The sequence below is a fragment of the Myotis brandtii genome, unplaced genomic scaffold (assembly GCF_000412655.1).
Source record: "Myotis brandtii unplaced genomic scaffold, ASM41265v1 scaffold125, whole genome shotgun sequence".
Lineage (NCBI taxonomy): Eukaryota > Metazoa > Chordata > Mammalia > Chiroptera > Vespertilionidae > Myotis > Myotis brandtii.
Window position 1 is genome coordinate 3340916 of NW_005354385.1, and position 26433 is coordinate 3367348.

The 26433-nt window shown below is 41.1% G+C and overlaps 1 protein-coding gene across 1 annotated transcript in view; it reads left to right on the plus strand.

The window, feature by feature from the left end:
* The window catches only part of MBD5 (methyl-CpG binding domain protein 5), a 192727-nt gene extending 172208 nt beyond the window's left edge, over positions 1–20519 (plus strand). The window contains exons 13-15 of the mRNA XM_014534024.1: positions 5699–5772; positions 13326–13401; positions 16503–20519. Of these exons, the coding sequence (XP_014389510.1) occupies positions 5699–5772; positions 13326–13401; positions 16503–16574 (222 nt within the window). The 3' untranslated portion in view covers positions 16575–20519. The remainder of the gene's footprint in view (positions 1–5698; positions 5773–13325; positions 13402–16502) is intronic.
* The last annotated feature ends 5914 nt before the right edge of the window (positions 20520–26433 follow it).

Sequence of the window (26433 nt, forward strand, 5' to 3'; positions counted from 1 at the left end):
CCCAGCCACCCAAGCTCCCAGTGGAGGCTGGCTGGAAGCAGGTATCTGGGATTTTTTTTATCTTCTATAATTGAAACTTTGTTGCCTTGAGCGGAGGACACAGCCGGCCAGGGCAGGCAGGAAGCTTGGCTTCCTCCATCGCCAGGGCAACCAAGCCTCCTGCTTGCTCCAGCTCCGTGGCTGCCAGCTGCCATCTTGGTTGGGTTAATTTGCATATAGTTGCTCTGATTTGCTGGTGGGCGTGGCTTGGGGTGTAGGGGAGGTGCAGTCAATTTGCATGTTTCTCTTTAATTAGATTAGATGTGAGAATCATAAGTAGAATGGTTTTTGTATTTTTCTAATACAAATTTATACAAGTACATAACTATTAAAAATGTTTAAGGTCTGTCCATGTTCCACCTAAAATAATTTCACACACCACCAGTGGCACTTTGGGAAAAGCCACTTTGGTGTTGATAGAGCATCTTCCTGTTAACTGTCTTTTTAGATTCTCTCAATGACCCATAAAAATGTGTACAAATATCCCCATTTTACAGATGAGAAAATTGAACCTCAGAGAAGCGGCATTCCCAAGGACACAAATAATAGGCAGTAAAGCCTGGTCTCCTAACTCTAAGTAGTATTCGGCATGATACCATTCCCCCAACAGTAGCTGCTGATATTGTAGAGATGGGATGGGCAAGTGAAGAAGGAAGGGGGAACTCGAGGTCAGTTATCTCGGTTATGAAATCTGTGATGTTGCTTGTGCTCTGTCCTTTGACCTCTGTATGACAGCTTTGCATCAGCTAAGTAGCCACAAATTCATCACCAAGAGATTTAATCCTGTTATCAGGGTTAAAACCTGCAGGGAATGTTAACACCTTCTCTAATTAATTGGCTCTATCCAAAAGTGATCTGGGATTTTTTTTTCCCAAATATATTTTTATTGATTTCAGAAAGGAAGGGAGAGGGAGAGAGAGAGAGAAACATCAATGATGAGAGAGAATCATTGATCAGCTGCTTCCTGCATGCCCCCTATTGGGAATTGAACCCTGGACCCTTCAGTCTGCAAGCCAGTTCTCTAGCTACTGAGCCAAACCAGCTAGGGCTGATTTGGGATTTTTGTTCCAGGTTCTTCTCATATAGTCTATACCTCAATTTGAGGCTGTGGGGTGCTTAAACAATAGAAACTTATTTTCTGACAGTTCTGAAGACTAGAAATCTGAGATGAAGATGTCAGCAGTGTTGGTTCTTTCTGAGGCCTCACCTCTCAGCTTGGCTTGCAGGTGGCAGTTCTCTCTGTCTTACATGGTTTTCCCTGTTTCTACTGCAACTCACTTTCAGAGGGACAGCTTGCTATCTAGAAGGTTTGTATCTTCCCTTGTCACAGACTTTAAGTTTCTCCTGAGATACATACCTGCTACTGTGCTGACCCCAGATTAAACTTAGTTAAATTACCAAGTGTTGATATGTGCCTTGTGAACAAAAGAAGCAACCAGAGATTTAGACTGTTCAAAACACTCTCAAACTTTCACTGTATAATAATGTCTGGCTTTATGCATATGTTTTGGCTTGGCCTGTCAGTATCAGGCCGAAACCAGCAGTCCGACATCCCCAAGGGATCCCGAACAGCTCTAGGACTATTTGCGTCAAAGAATTGCTATATCTAAATAATGTGAATGAGTGAAAGAAGGGATTTAGGAGTAAAAAAAAATGAACATATGTGTGCATTTATATATGAGGTAATATGGGAATTTTAAATCCACATAAATTCTAGGTGTCTTTTTCTAGTTCTTAAATGATATATGTATAAATGTCATGCTGGCCTTTACTATAGCATCGTCATACTAGAATGAGAATATGTGGGCAGTAATGATGCATTATAAAGTCCTCCCCCAATTTGACACCAAGATAGGATTGAAATAATTTTGGAACCCCTGGCATGTAAATGTACAGGGATACACATACATATATATCTAATATGCTAAGTGTCTGACCATTCGACTGGTAGCTATGACACACACTGACCACCAGGGGGCAGATGCTCAATGCATAGGCATGGAAACATGGAACAGACTGATGAATCTCAGGGGGAAGGAGGGAGGAAGGTGGGCGGGAAGAGATTAACCAAAGATCTTATATGCATACTAGAGGCCTGGTGCATGGATTCGTGCGCCAGTGAGGTCTCTTGGCTTGGCCTGTGCCCTCTTGCAAATTCCGGACCCCTCAGGGGATGTCGGACTGCTGGTTTCAGCCTGATCCCTGCAGGCTAGGCCGAGGGACCCCACCAGTGCACAAATTTGTACACCGGGCCAGTTTCAGCCAGATACCCGCAGGCCAGGCCAAGGGACCCCACTGATGCATGAATCCATGCACCAGGCCTCTAGTAAGATTATAATTATAAATTAAAGTATTGTGTATGTTGTTTCTTGCTCCTTCAGTGTCAGTTTTATAAAATATGTTTAACCTTTTTAATATATATTAAATCTATATGTATTTGATTTTCCAGTATTTTTTTCATTTACAAGTTAGCCAGGTAATTTGTGAGGGAATGTTTATTAAATCATTAAATATGATTTCTATTTGACTAGAAATTGAATTCATTTTGTTCATCTCTGATACCATTTGGGTGGGTGGTATCTTTAAAGAGCTTTTTGAATATTGTGAAGATTTATGAATATTTCCCCAGAAACAACACATACTCTTCATCTGTAATAATAAAAGTGTAATATGCTAATTAGACCAGACATCCTTCCGGACGTCCTCTTGGACGCCGGGGCTACGAGGGAAGCCTGGGTCCCAGATGCCTGCCAGTGGCCAGAGAGAAGCCCAGGCCCTGGGTGCCAGGCCCTGGGTGCCAGAGGGAAGCCGGTGCCGGCAGCCGGAAGTAGGAAGGCCTACTCTTGCACGAATTCCATGCATCGGGCCTCTAGTATATTATATTTCACAGTACAGTAGAGTACTAAAATTCTATTAAATTTTCTTCAAACAAAATAAACTATATATTTACCTCTGGAGATGTATGATCCTGTTATATCAGAAATACATAGACATGTGTGTTTGTTTTAGAAAGCACCATCATTGCTTTCTCTGTCAAGTTCATTGACTCCTTTATAAATAATATAGTTTGTTGTGAGAGTACCTTTGGGCCTTACAGGCAAAATTAAATAAAGAAATCTTGTAGAGAATTAATTCAGAAAAATCACCAGAAAATTATCTAAGCATAGAAAAATTTTGAAAACAAATTTGGACTAGTGTCTAAATTTCTGTAAAATTTTCATTTGATTTAAAATAATTTTACTTAATTTTTTAGTATGTCTATGTGTGTGTGTGTGTGTGTGTGTGTGTGTGTGTATGCATATTATATATAAAATATATATAAAAGCCTAAGTGATGGTTTGACCAGTAGCTATAATGCGCACTGACCACCAGGGGGCAGACACTCAATGCACAGGCATGGAAACATGGGACAGACTGATGAATCTCAGAGGGAAGGGGGGAAGGGGGAGGGCGAGAAGAGATTAAACAAAGATCTTATAGGCATACTAGATGCCCGGTGCACAGATTTGTGCACTGGTGGGGTCCCTTGGCCTGGACTGCTGGGATCAGGCCGAAACCAGCAGTCCGACATCCCCCAAGGGGTCCTGGAGTGTGAGAGGGCACAGGCCAGGCCAAGGGACCCCCTGGTGCACGAATCCATGCACCGGGCCTCTAGTTATATATAGAATGACTGTATATTTCAATGTCTATCAGAGTTGGTATGGTAGAGGGAAGCTGAGTGCTTTGGAGTCAGACATGAATTTCAGTGCTGGCCCTGTTACTTAAACTCCTGAGTCCCACCTGAAAAATAACAAAAATAATACTGGCTTTCAGTATTACCATATTCAGTAATAAAGCAGTGCCTTTTACATAAAAATGCACAAGAATGTCTCTACTGCCCCTTATTCCTTATTTAATTAAAATTTTAAAAAATGGAAGACTTTAAAAAATTGTTTGGCCTAACTTAGCCTTGTTTTCTTTTTAATTAAGATGAATAGGGAAAGTTTGCACTGTGGTGTCTTGCTCTGTTTCACTGTGAACCTGCTCTGTTGCCTGCATCCATCCATCCCTCTGAGGTCTCTCTCTAGACCAGTTGTGTCTAATAGAAGTTTCTGTTACAGGAGAGCTTCCTTCCTGCTGCCAAGAAGGCCATTTAAATATAAGTGGAATTAGCTACAAATTACACAAATGTAATGTGTGAAGTCTCTTTCATATGCTCTTTGTGTGAGTGAATACACCATGGTACCTCATGTCTAACATGAAATGTGAAAATGTATCCAGGCACCTTTTTTCTTTTTTTCTTTTTTTAAACAACACATGGATGTATTCACTTTAAAGTTTTCTAATACCGATAAGACGTTTTCTTCATGGCTCCTGTGAAGTGTCATCTCTTGTTCTGGCAATGATAGATTGGTTATCCCCAATGAACTTGTGTATATAAAATATTTAAATCCTTTAGGACAAAATATGAAAATCACCATTTGACTTCCTTCTCTCACTGAATACTTAGAAATGCTTGTTTTCAGACTTGATAGTGAAAACACTTTGTTAATCATTATTTTGTACTAAATTTGAAGTGGTCAAAGAAATAGTCACTTATAAATAATATTCAGGAGTCAGGGAGATTTAAAGACAAAAGTTAATAATAATACCCTTGCTTATTAGTGTTTACTTTCTTACTCATGAGGCATTTTGTCAACCTCTGAATGTTTACATAAAGGTAGTGTAGGGGTGGGGGAACTGGGTTAAGGGATGGGCAGGGGATTTTCCTTGAAGTTGTGTTTATACAAGCAACACTGTTTTTACTTAGTTTGTCCTTTTATTGTTAAAGATCAATAAAAATAGCAATGTTTTTCTAAATGTGTTTTTATTCACAAGTTACATACAAATTTTCATACTTATTGTTTTTCTTAGGGGAGATGGTTTCAAAAACTGAGATAGAGATTATTGGGGTGAGTGGCAAAGGCACCTCCCCACCCCCACGATCCCCAGCTACCATCTGGTGGCCACACTGTAATGAGGTGGAGGCTCCGCAGAGGGTGGTGGTGCTAGAGCAGGACAGGGGAGAGGACCGCCCAAAGGTGTGGCAACACCCTCTTCCCACATCAGTAAGGACTGTGAGGGCCTCCCCAGCATGCTAGGTGGTAACAGCTGCTCATGCTTGGCTAACAGTCCAGCGTGACTTGTCACATTGTGGTTCTCACAGCAATTCTAGCAGGAAGGTAGGTATATGGTCCTCATTTTAAAGAGGAGGAAACTGAGGCTCAGAAAATTTAAGTGTTTTCCTGATGCTGGGAGGTCGGATGCAAACTCCACTCACCACTGCTCTTGTCCTCCCTGATGGGACACAGATTTGCAGTTTCTGAACAGCAGGCATGAAGAAAGCAAAACAGGATCTCTGATTTATATCATTTTGCCAATCAAAGGTTATTAAAATCCCAAGTTTTGTTCTTAAAACACTGTTTTAAAAATGTTAACAACTTAAAAGCCCAACGGTCTTTCATTTCCACTGCTGTTTGCAGCCTGGAGCCTGGGCCAGGCTCTACGTGGAGAGGACAGGACACTGGGCAGGGCAGTGAGGCCTCCCCAGTGCAGAGCCTGCTGTGCAGCAGGAGAGAGAAAACAGTGGTAACAATCGCCGGTCTGGGTAATGTGATCTGGTCTTCATACCTTCACTCAGGTGGAGCCCGAGAAGCTGAAGACACTAACAGAAGGTTTAGAAGCCTACAGCCGAGCCCGGAAAAGAAACAGAAAGTAAGCTCTATTATTTTTCTTCCCATTTTTTAAGTAATAAACTTTGGGTTTATTTCTTTATTTTTTATTGATTTCAGAGAGAAAGGGAGAGGGGGGAGAGAGAGATCCCACACTGGGGATCAAGCCTGCAACCCGGGCATGTGCCCCGACTGGGAATCAAACCATGACCTCCCTCCCGGTTCATAGGTCGATGCTCAACCACTGAGCAACACCGTCCAGGCCCATTTAGTATTTTAAGGATATAATTTACTGGTTTTCCTTCAAACGACAATGAAATCTCACTGATTAAGAACAGGTTGATAGTTATCACCAAAGAGGCCCATTATAGACAAACCAAATTAGCTGTTTCAGAAAATATTTTCTTAGCAATTTATACCAGGGGAGGGGATGGAGGGTTTGGTGTGTATCGGCTCTTTCCTAACTCCCTCCATCTCCATTCCTCTGATTCAGTGGACAAGGAAATATGATTAATAGTCTCAACATGTAGCAATTAAATGGTCTCTGAAAGTAGAGCAAAAAGTCTACCATTTACAGTTTGGCAAATTAGTCAAAGTGATGGTAAAGAATTATTTTTTCTCTTGGGGCAGATGCAGTAAGTTCTCTTTGAAACTGTAACAAGAAGATGAACTTTGGGACATTATTTTTCAAGTTTTTCCAGATCTTCATATTCTGAGTAAATGTTCAAGCAAATAATGCTTGGAGCACAGTTTCCACTATAATACAATGTGGTTTTGTGTATCATAACTTATTTTTTAAAATTTATCTTTATTGTTGAAAGTATTACAGGTGTCCCCTTTTTATTTTATTTTGAGGTAAAGAACTTCAAATGTTGCTTCTGTGTGTGTACATGAAAAATTATTTTCAAATATATATAACTGACAGACCTGTTCAGATACTACAGTTTTCATATTACGTATCAGACATCCAAGAATTATGAAACCAGAATGCTTAGGCGTGCCCTTTGTGTAAATACCTATTCAAGGGCACTCTAGTTCTTTTACTGGGGTCGTCAATAATTCTTGCCAGAGGTAAAATTTTAGAACTCCACAGATCTTGGGGAGACTCTTTATCTCACTGGAATGTCTCCTAGCAGGGTGTCAACTGCAAGGGCCAGCTCCTATGCTGGACTCCAGTGTTGGCACTGGCTGGACGAGGGCCCAGGGAATGGGCAGATTCACTGCAGAGCTGATGAGGAACGCAGTGAGGCGGGTGCCCTCTGCTCTGAAAGAGACTCTTCCTGTGGAGGCTCGGTAGTAGGATAAGGCCTATCCAATTAATATAAGATCTGAATGAAAGGAGAGGAATTGCAAATTACCTACATCCCAAATTCACAATGGGCTGTTTACTATAGAGTGTCAACTGTACTTGTTTATTTGATGTAAAAAAAAAATCTCTAAAATCTTTCTTCCAGTGAGGCATGCGGGTTAGTTGGATTATGAACAGAATACTGAAAGCATAGTTGATAATGCAGAAATGAAATAACTCCTCCAAATTTTTTGATATTCTGCCTTGAAATAAGCTGTATTTTCCCCCACAAATTTGTTACTATGCAATTTCTGCAAGGTATTGAGTAACAAACAGTGGTTTAACAATTTTTTCTTCAAAACCAGTTTACTATTTGTAGTGAATTATCTAAAGTAACTCTGATGAAACCGTAAACTTAGCGTGCAGGCTAAAGAGGTAAAGAAGAAATTATGAAGCACACATCAGTAAAAACAGATTTATTTATACCATTCTCTAAGTAGACTGACTTGCCTTGCAAATGCCCAGAAGAATAGTTTACACTTTGCATGTGTGGTTTATGCAATCACAAGGTGGGCCAGAATCACTGAGCCCATTTATAGATGAGGACACTCAGACCCAAATCGCTTAAATAATTAGTGGAAGGTCACATGAGTGATAAATGATATGTTGAATCCAGTCATTTATTTATTCCCCAATTTAAGGAAACTAATTTACCACAAAAAAAAAATGCCAGGCACAGTACTGCAGGATCTGGAGCTCACTGATGAAGAAGACAGATCCAGAAACAAACAAAATGCTAAAATTGCAGGGATAGCAATGTGTGTAGTCTATTTTGAGATCATAGAGAAGCGGCATTAAACTCGGGGACAGGAAGACTTCCTGGAGCAGATGATCTCTACCTAGGTGTGAACCAGATGAAAGAAACAAGGACTGCAGTGGGGTGGGGTGGGCTGGGAGAGTGTTTAGATGAGATCAACAGTTGGAACTGGAACTATAAAACGTCAGAAGCTGTAAGAGATGTAACCACAGGTGTAAGCAGGAACTAGACCGTAAGGGCCCAGTGCAGGCCCATGGGATCCTTGATCTTATTGGAAGTGCCTGAAGGGGACAGGATTTTTACTTTAGAAATGGCTGTATGGAGGATAAATTGTAGGGGAACAATTCTGGAGGCAGGAAGATGATTTAGGAGGCCACAGTAGAAGACAAGGGAGATGGGGACTCACACCAGGAAGAGCACAATGCAGATGGAGGAGGAGGAGCGTGGCATAGAAATATCTGGGAGGTAACATTAACAGAGCATCCTGGTGACTGACTGGCCTGTGAAGGAGAGTAAGCAATCAAGGACAACTGTCAAGGTTTTGGCTTGGATGTCCTGGTGGGTGGCGGAAACCCTGACTGGAATGGAGAAGACAGGGAGAACTGTAGGGTGCTGTGTGGGTGCCTGTGGGATAGGTTGGACACTCAGGTCTGAAACGGGGGAGAAACTGTATTTGACATTGTAAAAACGGCCGTGATCACAGAGAGATACCTTGGCCGGATTGAACACGGGGGCATTTGAACACTTACTGCAGATACTGAAGAAGATGGGCAGAAAGGAGGGGGATCATCAGTGGTAGGAGAGTAGGGTGTTAGAAGCCAAAGACTAAAAGTTTGGGGATGATAGAGTGCTCAACAGAGGTCCCATAAGACAAAAATTGAGACATCTCCATGGACTGGGCAGTTTGGAGGCCAGTGGTCACCTTAGTGAAACCGGTTTCCACTGGAGTAGTGGCTATAAAAACAAAGTGGCCATGGGTTGCTACCATTAATGTGAGAAGTTCCTGAAAAACAACAATAGAAAATTTTTAAGGTTACAAAGATTTGACTGCTTTTGTAGACTGAGGGGAAAAGAACAGAGGAAGAGACTGCACGCGGAAGATGGTACTGAACAAGATTGTTACGCGGTTGGTTTTTGATCTGAGTTGAAATCCTGTTTCTTTCACTTCATTCCTCTGTGCCCGTGGGCATGTTGCTTAACCTCTCTGAGCCTAAATTCTTCATTTCTAAAAGAGGCTTGGTAATACCTACCTTTTAGGGTTTTTGTAACATAGATAACATAATTAGAGCCTTAACATAGTACTTGGTACATAGTAAATATTTAGTGAATAGTTATTATTATAATAAAGATACAGGTGAAAGAAACAAAAGTATCTGATATTTATGCAGTTGAAATATTCTATCACCATATTAAATGTTTAAAACTTTATGTAGTCATTTTATTCCTCAATATCCTACAAACTGTACAATAAAATATCTTTAAACTTACATGCTTATTACAGCCTAACCGCAAAAGAAATATTAACATATTTATTGATGACACTACTCAGGGTCATTTTGTACTTAAAAAAGGAAATAGCTTTGTTCAAGAAAAATTCCATAGCTTTAAGGATGTTATGGTTTTCATTTATGTGAAGATAAAAATATCTGTCTTATACGTACATATAAATTATTTGGTAACCTGATTTTTACAAAGCTGGAAAATGATAATAAAACAAATCATACTTTTAGTTTAAAACCAAGAAATAATACTTAGTGTGTAAAATTTTCTTAAATCTTCATACTTTATGATAATGTTTTAGAGTCTAAGGTTCTTGACCTTTAAGTCTTCCCCAAATTTGTTCTGTTCTGCATGAAGTTGCCCAGATTTTAAACTGACAGTGTAGAGCAACATGCAATTTCTCATTTCCCTCTTATTTCTTGTACCATTCACAGATGTGTACCTGGCTTTTTTTTTTTAATTAGTGAAGAAAAGGATAATGTGTGACAATATAGGCAATGGAGATGAGAAGTGGCAATTATCTCCATTAATAACTAGAAATGTGATTATATGAGCATCAATTGCTTAATCAAGTAGGTTTTAGAGTGTCCATTAGTAAAAATGTTTATTATTAAATGTCAGCGGGATATAGAAAATAGTAGAAGAGACACCACAGGGAGGCCCTGTGGACTGGAGGGCTGAATTTTGACTAATTGTTCATTTCAGGAACTCATGGAGTTTTTTCTTCCTCTTTTAAGCTCATTTCCCCCCTGCCTGACAAGGGAGTGTAAAAGTTGGTCCGGAGATTTGACATTTGGGACAGTCACTCTTTGATTCTCATGATATATTCAAGTAGTTTCATGCCCCGCATCTCTGTATCTATCCTGTCTTCCAAGATATCTATCCACTTCTTCCTCTATTAACTACTTAAGTTTGTTAAAGAAAAATAATATTATACTAATTTAGCTTAAATTAATACAAGGTACTTACAAACATTTTAAATACCTTGTTGAAGAATGAGATTGCAGACTCCTAAAATTCTATTTAACAAGTAATATTAAATTATTTATCTTCTTTAATGGTGATGTTATTGTAATTTTTAATTAAATTTATTGGAGCAACATTGGTTAATAGGATCCCATAGGTTTTAGATACAGAGTTCTATATACAAGATCTGTATATTGCACTGTGTGCCCACCAACCAAAGTCAAATCTTCTTTCATATATTAGGCCTCCTTCATCCCTCTCCCCACCCCCTCCCCCTTCCCTCTGGCAACCACCAACCACACTGCTGTCCATGAGTTTCAGTTTTATATCCCACATGAGTGAAATCATATGGTTCTTAGCTTTTTTCCGACTGGCTTATTTCATTTAGCATAATATTCTCAAGGTCTGTCCATGTTGATGGCTCTTATCAACAAGACAAGTAATAACAAGTGTTGGAGAAGTGGTGGAGAAAAGGGAACCCTCGTTCACTGCTGGTGGGAATGTAGATTAGTACAGCCACTATAATTTTTAATAGTTACATAAAAAATTTTATAACTCTGTTTATTACTTTTAAAACTAGGTATACTTAAATATTCATCTTCCTCGTTGCAAAATTAAAATTGGTTTCACCAGTTCCCCCTACAAAAGTCATAAGGTATTGCATGCAAACAGTTGTCATAATACCTATCTTTTAGGATTGTTGTATGGGTTAAATAAGATAATGATGTAAAGATTTAACACAATTCTTGGCACAGAAAATTTTCAATAGATAGTAGTTATTTTTGTTATTGAGGTAAAGGTGAGAGAAACAAGATTCTCTGATGTTTTTTCATGAAAACATTTTACCATCTTTTTAGATATTTAGAATCTTATGTAGTCAATTTTAAACCCATCAGACCTTATCATCAAAATGTGTAACAAAGAAATATATTTTAAAACTTATGTTCATACTTTTCAATACAAAAGAAATAGTAAGGATAAATCTGTTTAGCACATAATACAAGGTGTAATACTGTTGGGCAACTAGGCAATGTGTGATACTATCAAGACCTTCTCCAAACAGCCCACAAAAACCTCAGCTAAGCGTAGGCGGCCCTGCAGTCCTGAGCCTGGATTCCTGCCCAGTCACCCAGAATTCTGCCTAGCCAACTCCTCACTGCGAACACAGGGCAGACTGACTCCCCTAGATACCCTGGCCCTCTTAAAACCAAAATGGGTAGGTAAATAAAAACAGTATATAACAGGTTATATCAGTTTGGACAGTGCTCCAAACAATAATAAGGGGGGGAGGGGAGATAAGTTGCAGAATGGTGTGTATTATCAGGGCACCATTGGGAGATATATATATATATATATATTTAAAAGTTGATAAGACAATCCTAGGTACTGTTTATGGATAATCATATAAAATATGAACATATTCTAGAAGGATATGCAACACAGTTGCCTTTGAGAGGAGGGTGGGAGAGAATGGGCCTGGGAATTGATGACAAATGGGAACTTCAACTTTAATTTTTTAAAGAAAAAGGACTTAAATATGTCATCTGTTAACAGTCTGTTCTTGGAAATGGGTTTGTTAGTTGTTCATTTATTTTATGCACTTTTCTGCATTGCTTAGATTTCTGAACATACCTGGGAAATATAGAAGCTGGAGGCTAGCTTACAGGTCAACAAAGGTGGGTGGAAGAGGCTTGGTGTCACGTTACCCTTATAATGTGGTTACAGCCAATGCATTCATCTTTCCTTTCAGTTAAACTGACTTAAGTGCATACTATATGTTTTCCAAAATATAGGGCCAGCATGCTACCTTTGGACACATATTTTTATTTAGTAAATATAGGCATCATGATGTGCCCAGCCGTGTGCTACTCAGGGATGGAAGACTCAGAGTTCTTCAAGGTATACCCAGAAGCTAGGTGTATGAATGGTCAGCGCTGGTATGTGAGGATACCAGGCGAGGAGTGTGGTGAGCCTAAAGGCCTCATCTAAAGGCAAATGCATTTTTAAACAGGTTGTGAGCCAAATTAAATGGGACTGTGAGCCAAATTCTTCTGCATTTGTAAATTCTGATCTCCCTGTGGATGCTGTGATACAGTTTAACCCTTGGAAAGCTCTGCAGCTTTTCTCATAGTTGTCCTGGGAAGATAAATGAAATGGGTCACCTTACTCAGAATAACTGGGTAATTACTTATATGCATAAAGCAGGGGAAATAAGTTAACAGAATGGACAAAGGGTACGTGACTGCAGAGGTGGCTAGTGTGGATTTGCCTGCGTTTAGTAATTAGTCCAACAGCTTCCCAGATGTAAGTTTCAATCAAGGCAGCTGTGCTGTGCGTGTTATTCAGGCCAAACATGTGTAAAGGAATGCTGAGTGGGGAGAAGAGGTCAGGCAAGTGATAGACACTCTGAGACCGTCATTCTTTATCTGTTCAAACAGTTATGCCATTTGGGTTTGGGGGAAAATGGGGTGGGCTCCCCGCGTGGAGGGAGCCTTGGGTGTGGCCAGTTCTGCAGCCAGTTCCCATCTGAGTATCAGCCTTCACTAGCTTCCTGAAGCCAGGAGCTCCAGAGAAGGTAGAGGGAGCTCCCTAGTGGCCAGAGCCCGCAGTTCAGCCCCTCCACCCTTCCCTTTGGCCACATGCCTGGCTGCTGCCCGAAAAGAAACAAGCCAGAACCAGAAGCAACGCAGGACCGGCTGGAGGATAAGCTGCGTCTGTGGGAAAGAGACCCATGGCCCAAATTCCTTGCAAAATTATCAGACGTGGAAGAAGCATGTGGAAGGGGAGAGAATCCGTTTTCCCCAATCGTGTGTTCAATCCCCGCCCCCCGCATAGATCTGCTATTTTATCGTCAGCCTTCAGTGGTGAGAATTCCAGAGTGTGTTGTCATCTGAATTTTCCAAATGTGAATATAAGTTGATTTTTCTCTGGTGGAATTGGCACTTCTGTTTTCTGATTAGGGAATTAAATTGCCGTTTTGTTTCTTTAATTTATTAATCTGATGTGTTGTTTTCATTAATTCTAGAAGTGGAAAGCTAAATAACCATTTAGAAGCTGCTATTCATGAGGCCATGAGTGAACTGGACAAAATGTCTGGGACTGTAAGTTAATTTATTTTTCCATTATACTGTGTTTCTTTGAAAATAAATTGTATTACACTTTTTTGCTATAGTCTCTAAAATATTGTCAAGCAACTCATGTAGCAATACTAAATTACTAGGCTCTAAAGAAGACTGATACCAGAAAAGATCCAAAAGTAATTAAAAAAAATAACCTAGCAGTATTAACTATGTCTTTTTCTGAGATAAGTAACTTTTTTCCCCCTGCATATAACATTTTTTTAAAATATGAGCAACAAAATATTGAATTCAAACCACCGCTTTCTGCATTGGACTCTGAATAGCCGTGGCCATTAATGTTGCCTAAATATTCACTGATGCAAATTTTGTCCATAGAACAAAAAAGTGAAATTGAACAAGATCAAGGTCAAGATCAACAGTTCATAGACCTCTCATTTCCTTTCTACTGTTAGCTAAAAAATAAAATATTTGGCACAAAACTCTGTTGTTAAGCTAATTAACACTATAACCTCTGGTTTTAGAGAAGTAGTATCTACTTTTTCTTCCCTTTATTGAACAGTGCATTTAACAGTGTTGAATGTAAGCAATTTAATCATTATCCTCTAATTCACTAATGTAAACACTCAAAGTATAATTTTGGTAATCGTTTTAAATATGTGACATATCTAAAGCTATTCAGCTCTGAAAGGTCATTTCTTTTCCTTTTCCTTTTTCTTGACACTTTGTGCTAACACGGTTATCTGAGAGCCATCCAGTGGCTATTGCGTGACAGGTGTATGTTATAGACTCACAGAATGTTGGGATTGGTGTGGACTTTAGAGACTCTGTGATCCAACCCATCACTTCACAGATGGGCAAAGTGAGGCCCTGAGATGTTAAATTTCCTGACAGAAAAGTCTGGAACTAGGATTATACACTCAAATGCCTTCTAGGACCAAGCAAATAATACCCATAGGTAAGGTGAGTCAGGTGTGAGGAAAACAGCAGTTCTCGTGGACTGAGACGTGCCAACCCAGACACACTGGTGAGATCAGGCTGCCCGCCACTGCCAGTCTTAGAGGCTCTGCACAGTAACTGCTCGCTGCCGTCTGGTTCTGATTGGGGGCAGTCTTGCTCCACACAGTGTTTCAGGGGCCCAGGTTCTTTAGCATCCACTGTTCCTTAGAGCCTCAGGCTACTCCATTATAATCTTGGCATCGAGCCCAGCAGCCTCGAGAAGAGAGTGCACACAGAGCACCAACAGGGTAGGTTTTACGGGCCAGGCCTGGCAGACATCACTCCTGCTGACTCTCGGCCTGACCCAAGCATGTGGCCTTTTTTTAAAAAAACACACACACATAGTTTTATTGATTTCAGAGAGGAAGAGAGAGAGAGAGAGAGAGAGAGAGAGAGAAACATCCATGATGAGAGAGCATCATTGATCAGCTGCCTCCTGCATACCCCCCACTGGGGATCAAGCCCGCAACCCGGGCATGTGCCCTTGACCGGAATCGAACCTGGGATCCTTCAGTCCGCAGGCTGACGCTCTATCCACTGAGCCAAATCGGCTAGGGCTCATGTGGCCTTCTTAACTCATGGACGAGGACATGCCTTATACAAGGTGCCTGCTAAGGAAGAAGAGAAAATGGGTTTAGCGAGCATCTCACTAGTGCCTGCCTCAGGACATTGGCCTCTGTGGCCAGGGGACGGTCTTGGGCCACGGGGACTGTGGCAATCGGAGCGTGAGCCCCCTGCAGGAGCGGCTCCTTATTTTCCTGAGATGCTAGAAGTCTAGAAATAAACTCTCTCTCTCTCTCTCTCTCTCTCTCTCTCGTGTTGACAACTATTTTTAAAATAGTAAAACATTGGATGGCTAAACAAAATACCTTTTCATGGGTTACTAGTTTATATTCTTGAATAATGGCTTTCCTTTATTATAAAAAGATTTCAGTTATAACTCCTTATCAGAGGCTATGATTTTTAAAAATGTGTAGGAAAGGGTTAAGAGGAAGAGGCATTTTGAAAAAATGCATAAATGTTATTTTTAAAATTTAAATATTATTTTTTAAGAAGTCTTCTGCATTTGACCCTGAATAACACTGACCTTTGCTAGTATCTAAATGTTATTTTTTAAAACATACAATAGAGCCAACTTGTGAATATCACGAGCTGATTGTGTACATCTCTTTCTAACTCTTAGTTCTGTGAGATCACATTGGTAGCTTGAAATCGACCATGGTGGAAGTATTTACACTGCGGAAATTGGCATGTGCTGCCATGTATTTGTGTCCCTCCACAGGGAGCTAGCTAGTTGTTAATCATTTGCTAAGCCGCTGCCTTGGGTCCATCCTGCTTTTCCTGCATCTTGACCTTTCCCTTTCTCATCAGTAGCCACAATACAACATGGGGCACCTGATCACCCCTCTAACACCTGTCCTCTGCCCCTCGAAACCACAACACCTGCTTTCTGATACCTGGCGATCATGCTCCTCGTTTGATTCGCCTCTGCTCAATCTGATACACAGCCCTGAATCCTGCTAGATTCTGTGTTAGTTTATAAAGACGACTTGTATTAATTGCTCTTCCCAGACTACACAAGCTCAAATCTGCCAACAGATGGTAGTGGTGTTCCATTTTCCATCCTGACTCTTCTCATAAATAAACTTCTTGGGCCAAGGTTCTTACAATTTTTGACCCTTCTTAGTAGTTGTAAAATAAGTAGGGTGATGAGTGAAGGAGAAAACATGGCTGGTGTGTATTCACCCACTTTCCAGGTCCTGGTGGCATTGATGACCTAGGACTCTCTGACAGGAAAGGCCCTGTTTTCATCTTCAATGTACAGCAGCAATGGCAACTGCGCATCGCCTTTCCCGCGCTTGAATTTTCCCAGTTCCTCCTTTATGTTCCACTGTTGTGGGGTCCACAGAGTGCTGCTCTGCTTCCAAGTTTCCAGGATTCCTCATATTCTGTAGTGACCGTGGGCACATTGAGATCTAGGGTCTTGGTAAACATTTTAAACACCCAACGAAAGCAATGATTTTCAAATAAAAGCCTGAGTCTGTTTCCTACGTTTCTGTGTCAGAAATCAGATGGTATTTATGATTTCAACCTCTCTTGTTGTTTTCCCACCTCTTTATTTCCAGGTTCACCAAATCCCACATGGAGACAGACAAATGAGGCCCCCCAAACCCAAGAGGAGGAAGATCTCCAGATAACAGGGACTACTCCACCATGCACAGTGTTGATGAAAGGAACGTGCACAGATATATCTGTATATAGGTATTGATATAGCCACCGTTATATCAATATTTATACTATGGCAGAGAGCTACATCCACCACAGGGTGCTAAAAGAAACAGTGATACAATATTTTTTTGATCAGGAAGGATAATGAATGCTGGAAAAACCAATCAAAATCCCTGAGTGATGGGCGTGATAAATGGTCAAGAGATGACTGAGAAACCCTTTTTTTCTATAACACTAAAATTGTGATTATAAGAGATAGTCCAAATGTTTCTGAAGACTTTTCAATGTTGTATATAGAAAATACAGAATTTCATGGTGATATCAGAAATGTAAATATTGTACAATATTGTCATGTACAAGCGTACTTAATGCACACTTTATCTTTTATTGTACAAAGAAATAGTGTACAAAATTCTTTGGTTTCTATGGAGTACACCTACCAGAGACTACCAGTGTAAAGTGATGAATAAAAATACAACCTAAATGCTTTTCTATGATAATGTAAAAGATGCTGTTTTTGTATTTAACAGCAGAGAAAAGGCATGATGATGTGTATTCCCTGAATTATGACATACACTGCACACCACTGAGTGTCCATTTATATTGTCTGTTTGGACGCACCTGGCCTGCAAGCACTGGACTTGACCTCGGGTGTCTAGGAAGTCGAAACCTTGCGGATTTCTAAAGGGTTGAGGGCTCACAGGTCTAAATTAAGAATTCAGAAACTGCAACCATTTGTTGCATATTTTTTTTACCTAAGTTTTAAAGTAGAATAGGTTTTATAAAAAAAAAAAATCTTGGAATATTTTACTCAGTCATTTCTGTAGGTAACGTTTGATAGCCACCTATTGAACTAGATTGCTTATGCTGCACCACCGTGATGCTCAGAGCTAAGTTTCTTTGCAAACAATACCTGATAAGATAAAACTTTCTTCTGTTCCTGTACATGGAGGCTAAAGCCCCACTTTGAAATCATCATCAGAGGGAAGGTTGGTTATAATTCAGTTTTCCTTTGGGGGCAAAAAGAAATATGAATCATCAAAGCAAGTTTCATATATCCATCCATTTATCAGTATTACTTAATCCGCAAGCTAAGGTGGCTTTCAAAATTATTAGCAATGGTAATTTTTTATCAGTATTATGTAACATATCAGATTTATTTTATTTAAAGAATTATTTATACCATTAACAGATTCTTATATATATATATATATATTAATGTGGCTGAAATGTGCAGGTTAAATCTATTAACCAAATTATTTATATTATATTAAATAAGAAACAAATTTGAAACAAATGTAGAAAGAAAATACTACATTACAAGTATACAAGCCTAAAACTGTGAGCCATTGTAAAGTACAAGGTTATTAATAAGAAATGTAGCACAACATAATTTTCTGTCTTTTTTTTTTTTCACAATTTTTGTGGTGGTGGTATAACCCTATCTCCCAAGCAATTGAACAAATTTTCAGGCCTCCAGCCAGGCTTCTGTTGATGTATTGTCAAAAGAAGTCCATTATTCCTTTATTTTTCCTACGACCAGCCCCACCCCCAAATTCTTACTCCCCTAGGGAGCGCTGCCTTGTCCCCCTAGCCAGGGCTCACTCAACAGCTTAGTGATCAGGCTGCTGGGAGGCCCTCCAATAGCTTACCCTTACTCCTCCTCTCTTATCCATCCCCCAAACTCCTCAGTCCCATGACGTAGCAGAGTTCCAGTAACTCAGGAAAAAGGAGACCAAGGTCATTCCTCCAACTGGTTTCTTGGGGCCACAGTACAGAACACTCCCCCTGGGCTGTTCTGTAATATCAGCAGCTCTGAATTCTTCCCCCAGGTCTCCTGTGTCTCTGTGTCCTTTCCACTCCCACCCTCAGCCCTGTCCCCAAGAAACTGGCCACACTGGGCTCCATGGGCTGGAGGGAGGGACCCTTCCTTCTGGGGTAGGTTCGTTTTGTCTTTCCCCAGTCCTAGAGTCATCTTTTGTGTAGTTGAGTTGGCACATTTTTGTAATTAGTTGATGTGTTCAGTGTGTTTCAACCATTAACGTTGTCCATTTTTTGTGCACCAATCTGCTTTTCTACTGTTTTGTTTTATATGATTGATTTCAGTCACAGATAGGTGCCTATGTCTATCTGGGCATGTGTGTGTGTGTGTGTGTGTGTGTGTGTGTGTGTGTGTGTGTGTTTTGATATGTACAAATTTCTTCAGCCTTTGCTTTTTTGACTTCAGACTGAGTTTGTGTCAATCAAGCCTTCTTTTTGATATTTTAAACTAACTGGGTTTGTGCTTCCCCCACCCATGTATACTTTACATCAGTAGACCATGTAAAGTATGTTTGCACCCATGATTTCATTGGCTGCTCACAGCTTTGATGTGGGTGTTATGTGTGGTTGTTTCAGTCCACCAGGGTTTTTTCCCCCCTTTCTCTTTTACAGTTATATGATTTCATGTAAGCAGTTAATGTAAACATTGTTGGCATGACAGGTCATGCAGTGCTGTAACATTTTTTTTAAATGTTGCACCTACTTTACAATTAAAAAACTGGTCACCATACTTAAATTTTGCCCATAGAGCCATTTCTTTCTCTTTGTATTAAAGCCAATTCATTTTTTTTAAATGAAGGCTAGCCCTTCTACATTGTACATTTTTTTTATTCCCTAAAATAAACTTTTCCCCCTAATATATCTGAGAATGGAAACAGAATGAAAATGTTTTGCTCCTTTTAAGAACTTAATAGCTCCCCTTGAAAAAGGCAAACTGATTTTATTCTGTTCCCCTAACAGTCTTAGGAAGCACAAGGAGAATAAACTATACCTTTATGTAGTTTCCAAAGATTATTTCCAACAAGTGGAAATTAACAGAGCAGCTCTTGTTTGATTTGTCTTGTTTGTGGCATTAAAAACAATCAGGGTTTTTATTTATTTAAAGGAACATTTCAATTCTATTGTGAATATCAATACTTTAAGAAGAATATTCATCCCTTGTGATATCATGGGCCACTTTTCGTCTTTTAATTAGACCCTGACTTTGAGTAATTTGCTGTGTCCGTTTTTTTAAGTAATCACAACCTTCAGTTTTGAACATACAGCATAATTGTGGGAGGAGCAGAGGGCAGTTTTTTGTTTTCCGTTAAGTTTTATGAAAATTCTCAACTGACTTATCCCATGAGGAGATTCCTTTTTCATTTCAGAGTGCAGTTACTTTGGTAATCGTCCGTGCTGTGTGCAACGTTCCTGTGTAAGTCACAGGCCATTCTGCACTGAGATTTTAAAATCTAAGATGCGTAAGATGCTAGTGACATTGCTCTTTGTGCAAAGAAAGCCAAGGATTCTAGACCTTACCGAAAATCTGAAATCTTGTTTACATTGCCCATTTTTGCCCAAATAGTGTAACACAAGACTCAAGACATGTCACTGTCATGTATAAAATGAGTTATGCAATACTTTATTGATGTGGGGGCTGTGGCCAAATTAATAACCTGATATTAAGAACTGTAATATTGAATTAGTTTATCTTTTTCTTTCATTCACTCTATCACATTTGCATTAGCCAAAGAGATAAGAACATTAGTAATTCATGTGTGTAAAAAAAAAAACCCTAGTGATTTTTAAATCAGTGAGCCAAAAAGCAATAAACAATTCCAGCATGGGATATCCTGCTAAGAGTAGGGAGTCGGATGGAGAAAAAATATACAAAAAGCATTTTCTTAAATATGAAAGATTAATTTGTATCTACTGTAAATATGTATTATCAGCCTTACCTGCTTTTATACACACTGTGTGTGTACTTCAGTGACCTTTTATAAACCGGGAAAAAAAATGGTTGATTTACTGATTTGTTATGTAAATACAAAGTTGTCTATAAATTGGAAAATTTGATGCCGGATGGCTTCACAATATACAAATGTGTTTTGTAACATCATGCCTTTATGGATTAAGTATAAATACACTGATTGTCTGTATAGAAAAGTAGCAATTTACATTTCACCTGCATTTCAAATGAATATCTTTATCCAAATGGTTATAGCCTTAGGAAAAATAAGTGACATCAACATTTTCATTGCAGAAAAACAAATATGGTTTTGAATTCACCAAAATTCCTTTTCACACTCAAGAGTCTTTTCAGTTCCATGCTAAATGCCTTGTATTAGGAGATTTCCATAGGTGGTTTGATTCATCGATCCAGGTCTGGGCTCTACCTAGGAAACCTTCCCAAACTGAATTGTTCTACTTTAGAGACAGGCTGTGCATCTTAATTTCTAAATCATAGGCAGAGAAAAAGCCACAGCCACCTTATTGCTTTTGACTTGTTCTTTTCTGCTTTAGTTCATATGTCTTAGAAACACCACACAGATAGTCAGGGCCTAGTTCTCATGTTCCAGGAGTGTCATCTCAGCTTGGGGCTTGTCGGCCTTGGCACCGGTAACATTTGGGTGAGATCATGCGTTGTTGCGGGGGCTGTCCTGGGCATTGTAGGATGTTTGGCAGCCTCCCTGGTCTCTACCCACCAGATGCCAGTAGCTTCCCTTCCAAATTGTGACAATCAGAAGCGATGCCACACATTGCCAAATGTCTCCTGGAGGGGGACCTGGGGGCGGGGGACAAAATGAGATTTGAAAACCACTGCCTTAACAGAATCAGTTAGGGAACATATGTCTGTCTGAAGTACGCCATGTTTTGCATGCTGAATCTGCAGGAAACGGATTCCTAGATCAAAATCCAAAACAAAATCCATGCCAAGGGTGAGCTTCTTGATCCATGATTAAGGAAGGGAACACATGAGCTTTGGCTTTATTTTGAACACATTTGACACTTTGATGCTAAGACCCAGAACAATCATGTTTTGAGAACTCTCAGATAAGGCTCAGGAGAGTCACCTGAATTCTGTGGTCCCGAGTTTCCGAGAAGACTGATGGTCCACGCTGGGTAATGCAAGGGGCTTCCAGCAGTGGGAGGCTGCCCAGGGCTAGTGTAGCTGCCTCCCTTGGTGAAGATGAGGAAGCTGGCAAAGGAGGCCCTGTTCTGCGTGTATTTTAACAGCTCTCTGCAGCGGCCTGGTTCAGGAATCGATCGTTTCTGTGTGACCCTCTTAAAAGTTCTGATAGAAGCAGTTCAGGAGACCTTGGAGATATCATGGATAAATATATTCATTCAATAAATATTCATGGACACCTGCTCTATGCCCCAACCTGTGTGGCAAGGGGGATGCAATAGTGAATAAGACAGACCCCTTCTTTGCCCTCACAACAGCTGCCCAAGGAGGTAGCCAATTAACGTGTAAGTACAACAGAAGGTGGTAGGGCTGGGATAGGGAAGCCCATCACAGGCCCCTGGCCCCATTTAATGGGGCTGGGGCTTCAGTGGGGATCAAGGAAGATGAATAAGATTAGTCGGGCACAGGAGATATGTGTGACGTGGAGGAAGGTAAATGAGAGCAAGTTGGGGGCAGAGAGAACAGGTGTGTAAGGCTTGGAGCTAAGGAGTGTGAGAGGAGAATAGAGTGCAAAAGGGAATTATGAAGAGAAATAGAGTGAAAGGCAAAGTCGGGGAGGGGTCTAGGCAAGTTTTGTCAAGAGTTTGCCCTTGAGCACCATAGTAATGGGGAACTATTGTAGGGTTTTTTTGTGGGGGGGGGATATAATCAGGTTTGTGTTTTTAAAAGATTATTCTGACTGTAGTGTGAAGAAGAGGCATTTGCAGGAGGACAACACCGACGAGCATAGACCTCGTGTCAAGTGCAGCATTTTTACTTAGCATGTACGTCCTCAGAAACCAACATAAAATATGGGGGCCACTCTACTACTTCTTCTTACATTTGTTGAGCAAGTTCCACCCCAGTCTTGAGGGGTGTGCAATGTACATGTGCAAATTCACTTCAGTAGCCATGAAGACATGCTCATCAGTACACTTATGTTTTTTGCCAACAACATGAATTCCCTATTTTATTTTTTATTTTATTTTTTACACAAATGAGTGTGCTGTTGGCCTAGCAATAGTGTTTCCACTTTGATGATCAGAGGATGGGAAAGTTAAAATCTAAAGCCTCTTGTGAAAGTGTTAGAAAGCAAGGCCTGCAAACCAGCATGCACAGGTAAATGAGGGTCAGGTCACACCTCTGGAGTGAGCATTCATCCCTCACACATCCACAGGAAACAGGAAGCTGCAGAGGAGCACGCAACATGCCGGGGGTACCAGGTGAGCACAGAAGGCTATGAAAGCACAGGAAAGGGGAACACAGGGAGTCAGAGCCCAGGACAAGGCCATCTGGCTTCATGGACCTCTGCCCCACAGCAGGGGCGGCCACAGTGGCCTTTCATCATCCGTTCCATGCCCTTCAAAGTATTCCCAGCCACAATTAGTCACCTCCTACATTCAGTGAACATTGAACTTGAGGGTTCTTCCAAGCTAATTATCGGTTTTAAAAGAAAAAAAAAGCAGAGGCAATGCAATAACAGGCATCCAATTCTACGATCCAGAGACCAGCAAATAGGCCTTCCCTCCGGCACGGGCCCTCTGCACAGGAAATGGACCCTCGACGGGGAGACGGTCCATCATAAAGTTTACAAATTGGGCTCTGGAGGGCGATTGTCTGCACACAAATCTAGGCTGTGCCACTAACTAGTTGCTTGACTTTGGGCAAGTTACTCAGCCTATCCATGTTTTGTTTCATCTACAAAAGGGGATAATAATAGCACTTTCCTTGTGGGATTGATTAAAGATCAGATGAGATCATGCAGCTCTGGGTGCCTGGTATGAAAGATTCAGATTAGAACAGGGAACTTCCTGCCAGTGAAAGTGTCGCACATAAGGAGGACTTGTGTCTAGAGGTGCTGTGTCTTCCCCAAAAGCCCTGAAGGGTAAGAGAGTGGTTGGCCTGTCCAGGGCAGTTCTGACAAAGCAAACTGCACCACGGAGGTGTCTGCTTCTCCCTCCCAGCTCGCAGATTCTGGACGGACCGCCCAGGGTGTTTCTTAGGTGAACTCCACTGTCCATAATGCTACAGGCAGAACTAGACCAGCAAAGTGATTTCCCAGGAAACTGGTCTGCAAAATGATTTCTCCAAGAAGCTAAGTGCATGGCTGTGGTAACCAGAGCAGAAACAGCTTCTAACCTTCATCCTCAGAGTGAAATTGGAAAGGGCTCTTCAAATAAGTGGCTCAAGATGTGAAAATTTTAAACAAAATCAGTCCAATCAGGGAAAGCACAGTTTAGTACAGGGAAAAGTGTATTTGACTTAAAGTGAAATTTGGGGTCCGCGTTCTTTTTAAAAAAATGTATTGCTATTGATTTCAGAGAGGAAGGGAGAGAGAGATAGAAATCAATTATGAGAGAAAAATCACTAATAGGCTGCCTCCTGCATGTCCCCTCCCTGCCCCCTACTGGGGATGGAGCCTGAAACCTGGTCATGTGGCCTGACCAGGAATCGAACTGTGATCTCCTGGTTCATAGGTCGATGATCAACCACTGAGCCACACCAGCCTAGTCCTTGGTGCAGACTGACTCTTGATCATTAGAGAAACCCTGAGGCCTCCTCCAAGGTGTGAATCCAGGCATTCAGGAGCCCTGTGCCTTCAGGCAAATTACCACCTCCCAGCCTTTGTTTCATCATCTGAAAAATGGGGACAATAGAACCTACCTCTTAAAATTGCTTGAGGATTAAATATATGAATCTATGTGAGCGGCAGGCATACAGTAAGCGCTATGCAGGTCTGGCTATTATTATCATTATTACTGTTAGTAATAGAGGCTGAGCCACACTGACTTCCTTCACCGTAGATGGGAATGGTGTAGCCCTCATGTATCTTAAAGAAAGAGCCAGTCTTCTGTGGGGTGGTCACTTAAGAGGATCCTACTATTCATGTTTAACCATTTATTTCTCTTTCCTGATTTAAACACAGGTGCTCTTGAGAGGAGCAAGGTTTTGAACCAAGCACGAGTCAGGAAGCTCCCAGAAGTTTGAGAGTTCGGGGTGGGGGCAGGGGGGACGGGGAGGAGGAAAATGCTTATACTTTCACAGGATTCACTATGCTCAGAAGACAAGCATGACCATGAAAAGAGATGGTGCCCTGAGCCATGCTTTTAGAAGGGGAAAGAACGAATAACCCACAGTCATAGTATTTATAAGTGCTATTAAGGATTATTATTGATTTCTCAATTGGAAGTTCATATCTAAGTATTATACTTAGAATATTCAGACTGTGAAACCTTAGGTACATCTTGCTAAGTGTTGGGGGCGGGGGGTGGGGTTCAGAATTTGCCAAACACAGATGCAGATAAATGGTTTAGCTAAACACTTAGCTCCCAGGGCCTCAAGCTGTCCTGTCTGCTCAGCTGCTGCACACTGCGTGCGCGCGGGGCCAGGACAACTGGTCGCCTGAAGCTTTGGTCCCTGGAGTGTGACTCTGTCCCCCAGGACATAGCTTTCGCTGCCAAGGTGATCTTTCCTAGCTGTCGTGGTCCGGGGTGTTAGCCTTTGGAAATCACCTGTGACCTTTTACAGGCTCTGTCCCCCTTTTCCAATCAAAGAGGGATTATCTCGAAATGTTAGGTTCTTTCAAATTTCAAAACAAGCCTGGAGGTTCAGGCGCTCATGATTTCAGGCTGATTCTGACTGTTCTGATGAATTTGGCAAAGAACTGGAAGCAAAAATTCACAGAAGCTGGAGAAGGAGGCGTGCGAGAGGCAGCCTGGAGAATGGACTGGCTCTCTGTGGACAAGCCATCTGCCCAGCCGAGTCGGCAAAGACGAAGAGACACTGTTTTGTCCCCTTTCTCTTGGATTTCCAGCTCTTCCCACGTGTCCAAGGCCATCATGGAGCAGGTGAGGCGTCCAGGAAGGAGGGGAAAGTGCGCCTTGTGCCTCGTAAGGCAACTGGGTCAGCCAAAGAGATCAGGCTGCAGCCACTGCCTCAGGAGGGGCACACAACTTCCCGCGCAGAGAACAAAACAAAGAAGGGGTGTCGGCCCTGCCTCAGAGAGTAGCTTTCCTTGTTCTAAAGCAATGGTTCTCAAACTTGACTAACAAATTCCTATCAGTAAAATAAAAATGAAATTGAAGTCATACTATATACAGACAAATGCATGTGAATATGCTTGTGCTAGTATGTATACTACTGAATTAATATGTGTTATAAAACTCACAAACTGGAAATTAGGAAAGACTGAGATTAATGGAACAGAAATGCAAGTTTTTCTATTTCTCTCTCTCACCCCAGTGGATTATCTTGCATTTTGCCTGCAGTATGTGCATCCGACTTTAGAATCATTCCAAGTGATGAAACACTGGCAGGTCATAATGTGTGTCTCCCATGAGCAAAGGCGGTGATGGAGCCAAACCATCAAAGGGAGCTCCTTGAGGAGAGACCCAGTTTTCCTTATTCAATCTGCTCAATTCTAATTCAATTGTAAAGGAGACAAGAAAGGGAGGAAAGTGTTCCTGAAAACCTGGCGGCTAACGTGGAATGTAGGCTTTATATTAGGGTGTGTGAATGACCTTGATCTTTCTATAAGCTCAGACTGTCACCAGATGTAGCGCTTTGAATGTGAGACAGGGTCCGACCAGGTTCTGTCATCTGTTCAGGACAGGTGCCCACCCAGTGTGCCCGGCACTGCCCACGCCACACTTGGTAGCAGTAAGTGAGCAAGCCAGCTCCACGGTGGGCCTGCCAGCTCACAGACCTGGGTCAGGCACTCTGTGCATATGCGCATGCACTTGGTACACTTCCAGCCTCCAGAGAGTTCTGGAACCTTCTCAACAGGTTCCCAAAACTTAAAGGTAATCTGTCCTTGTTACCCATGTAAAAGGTGTGGGCATGGTATTGTGGGAAAAGAG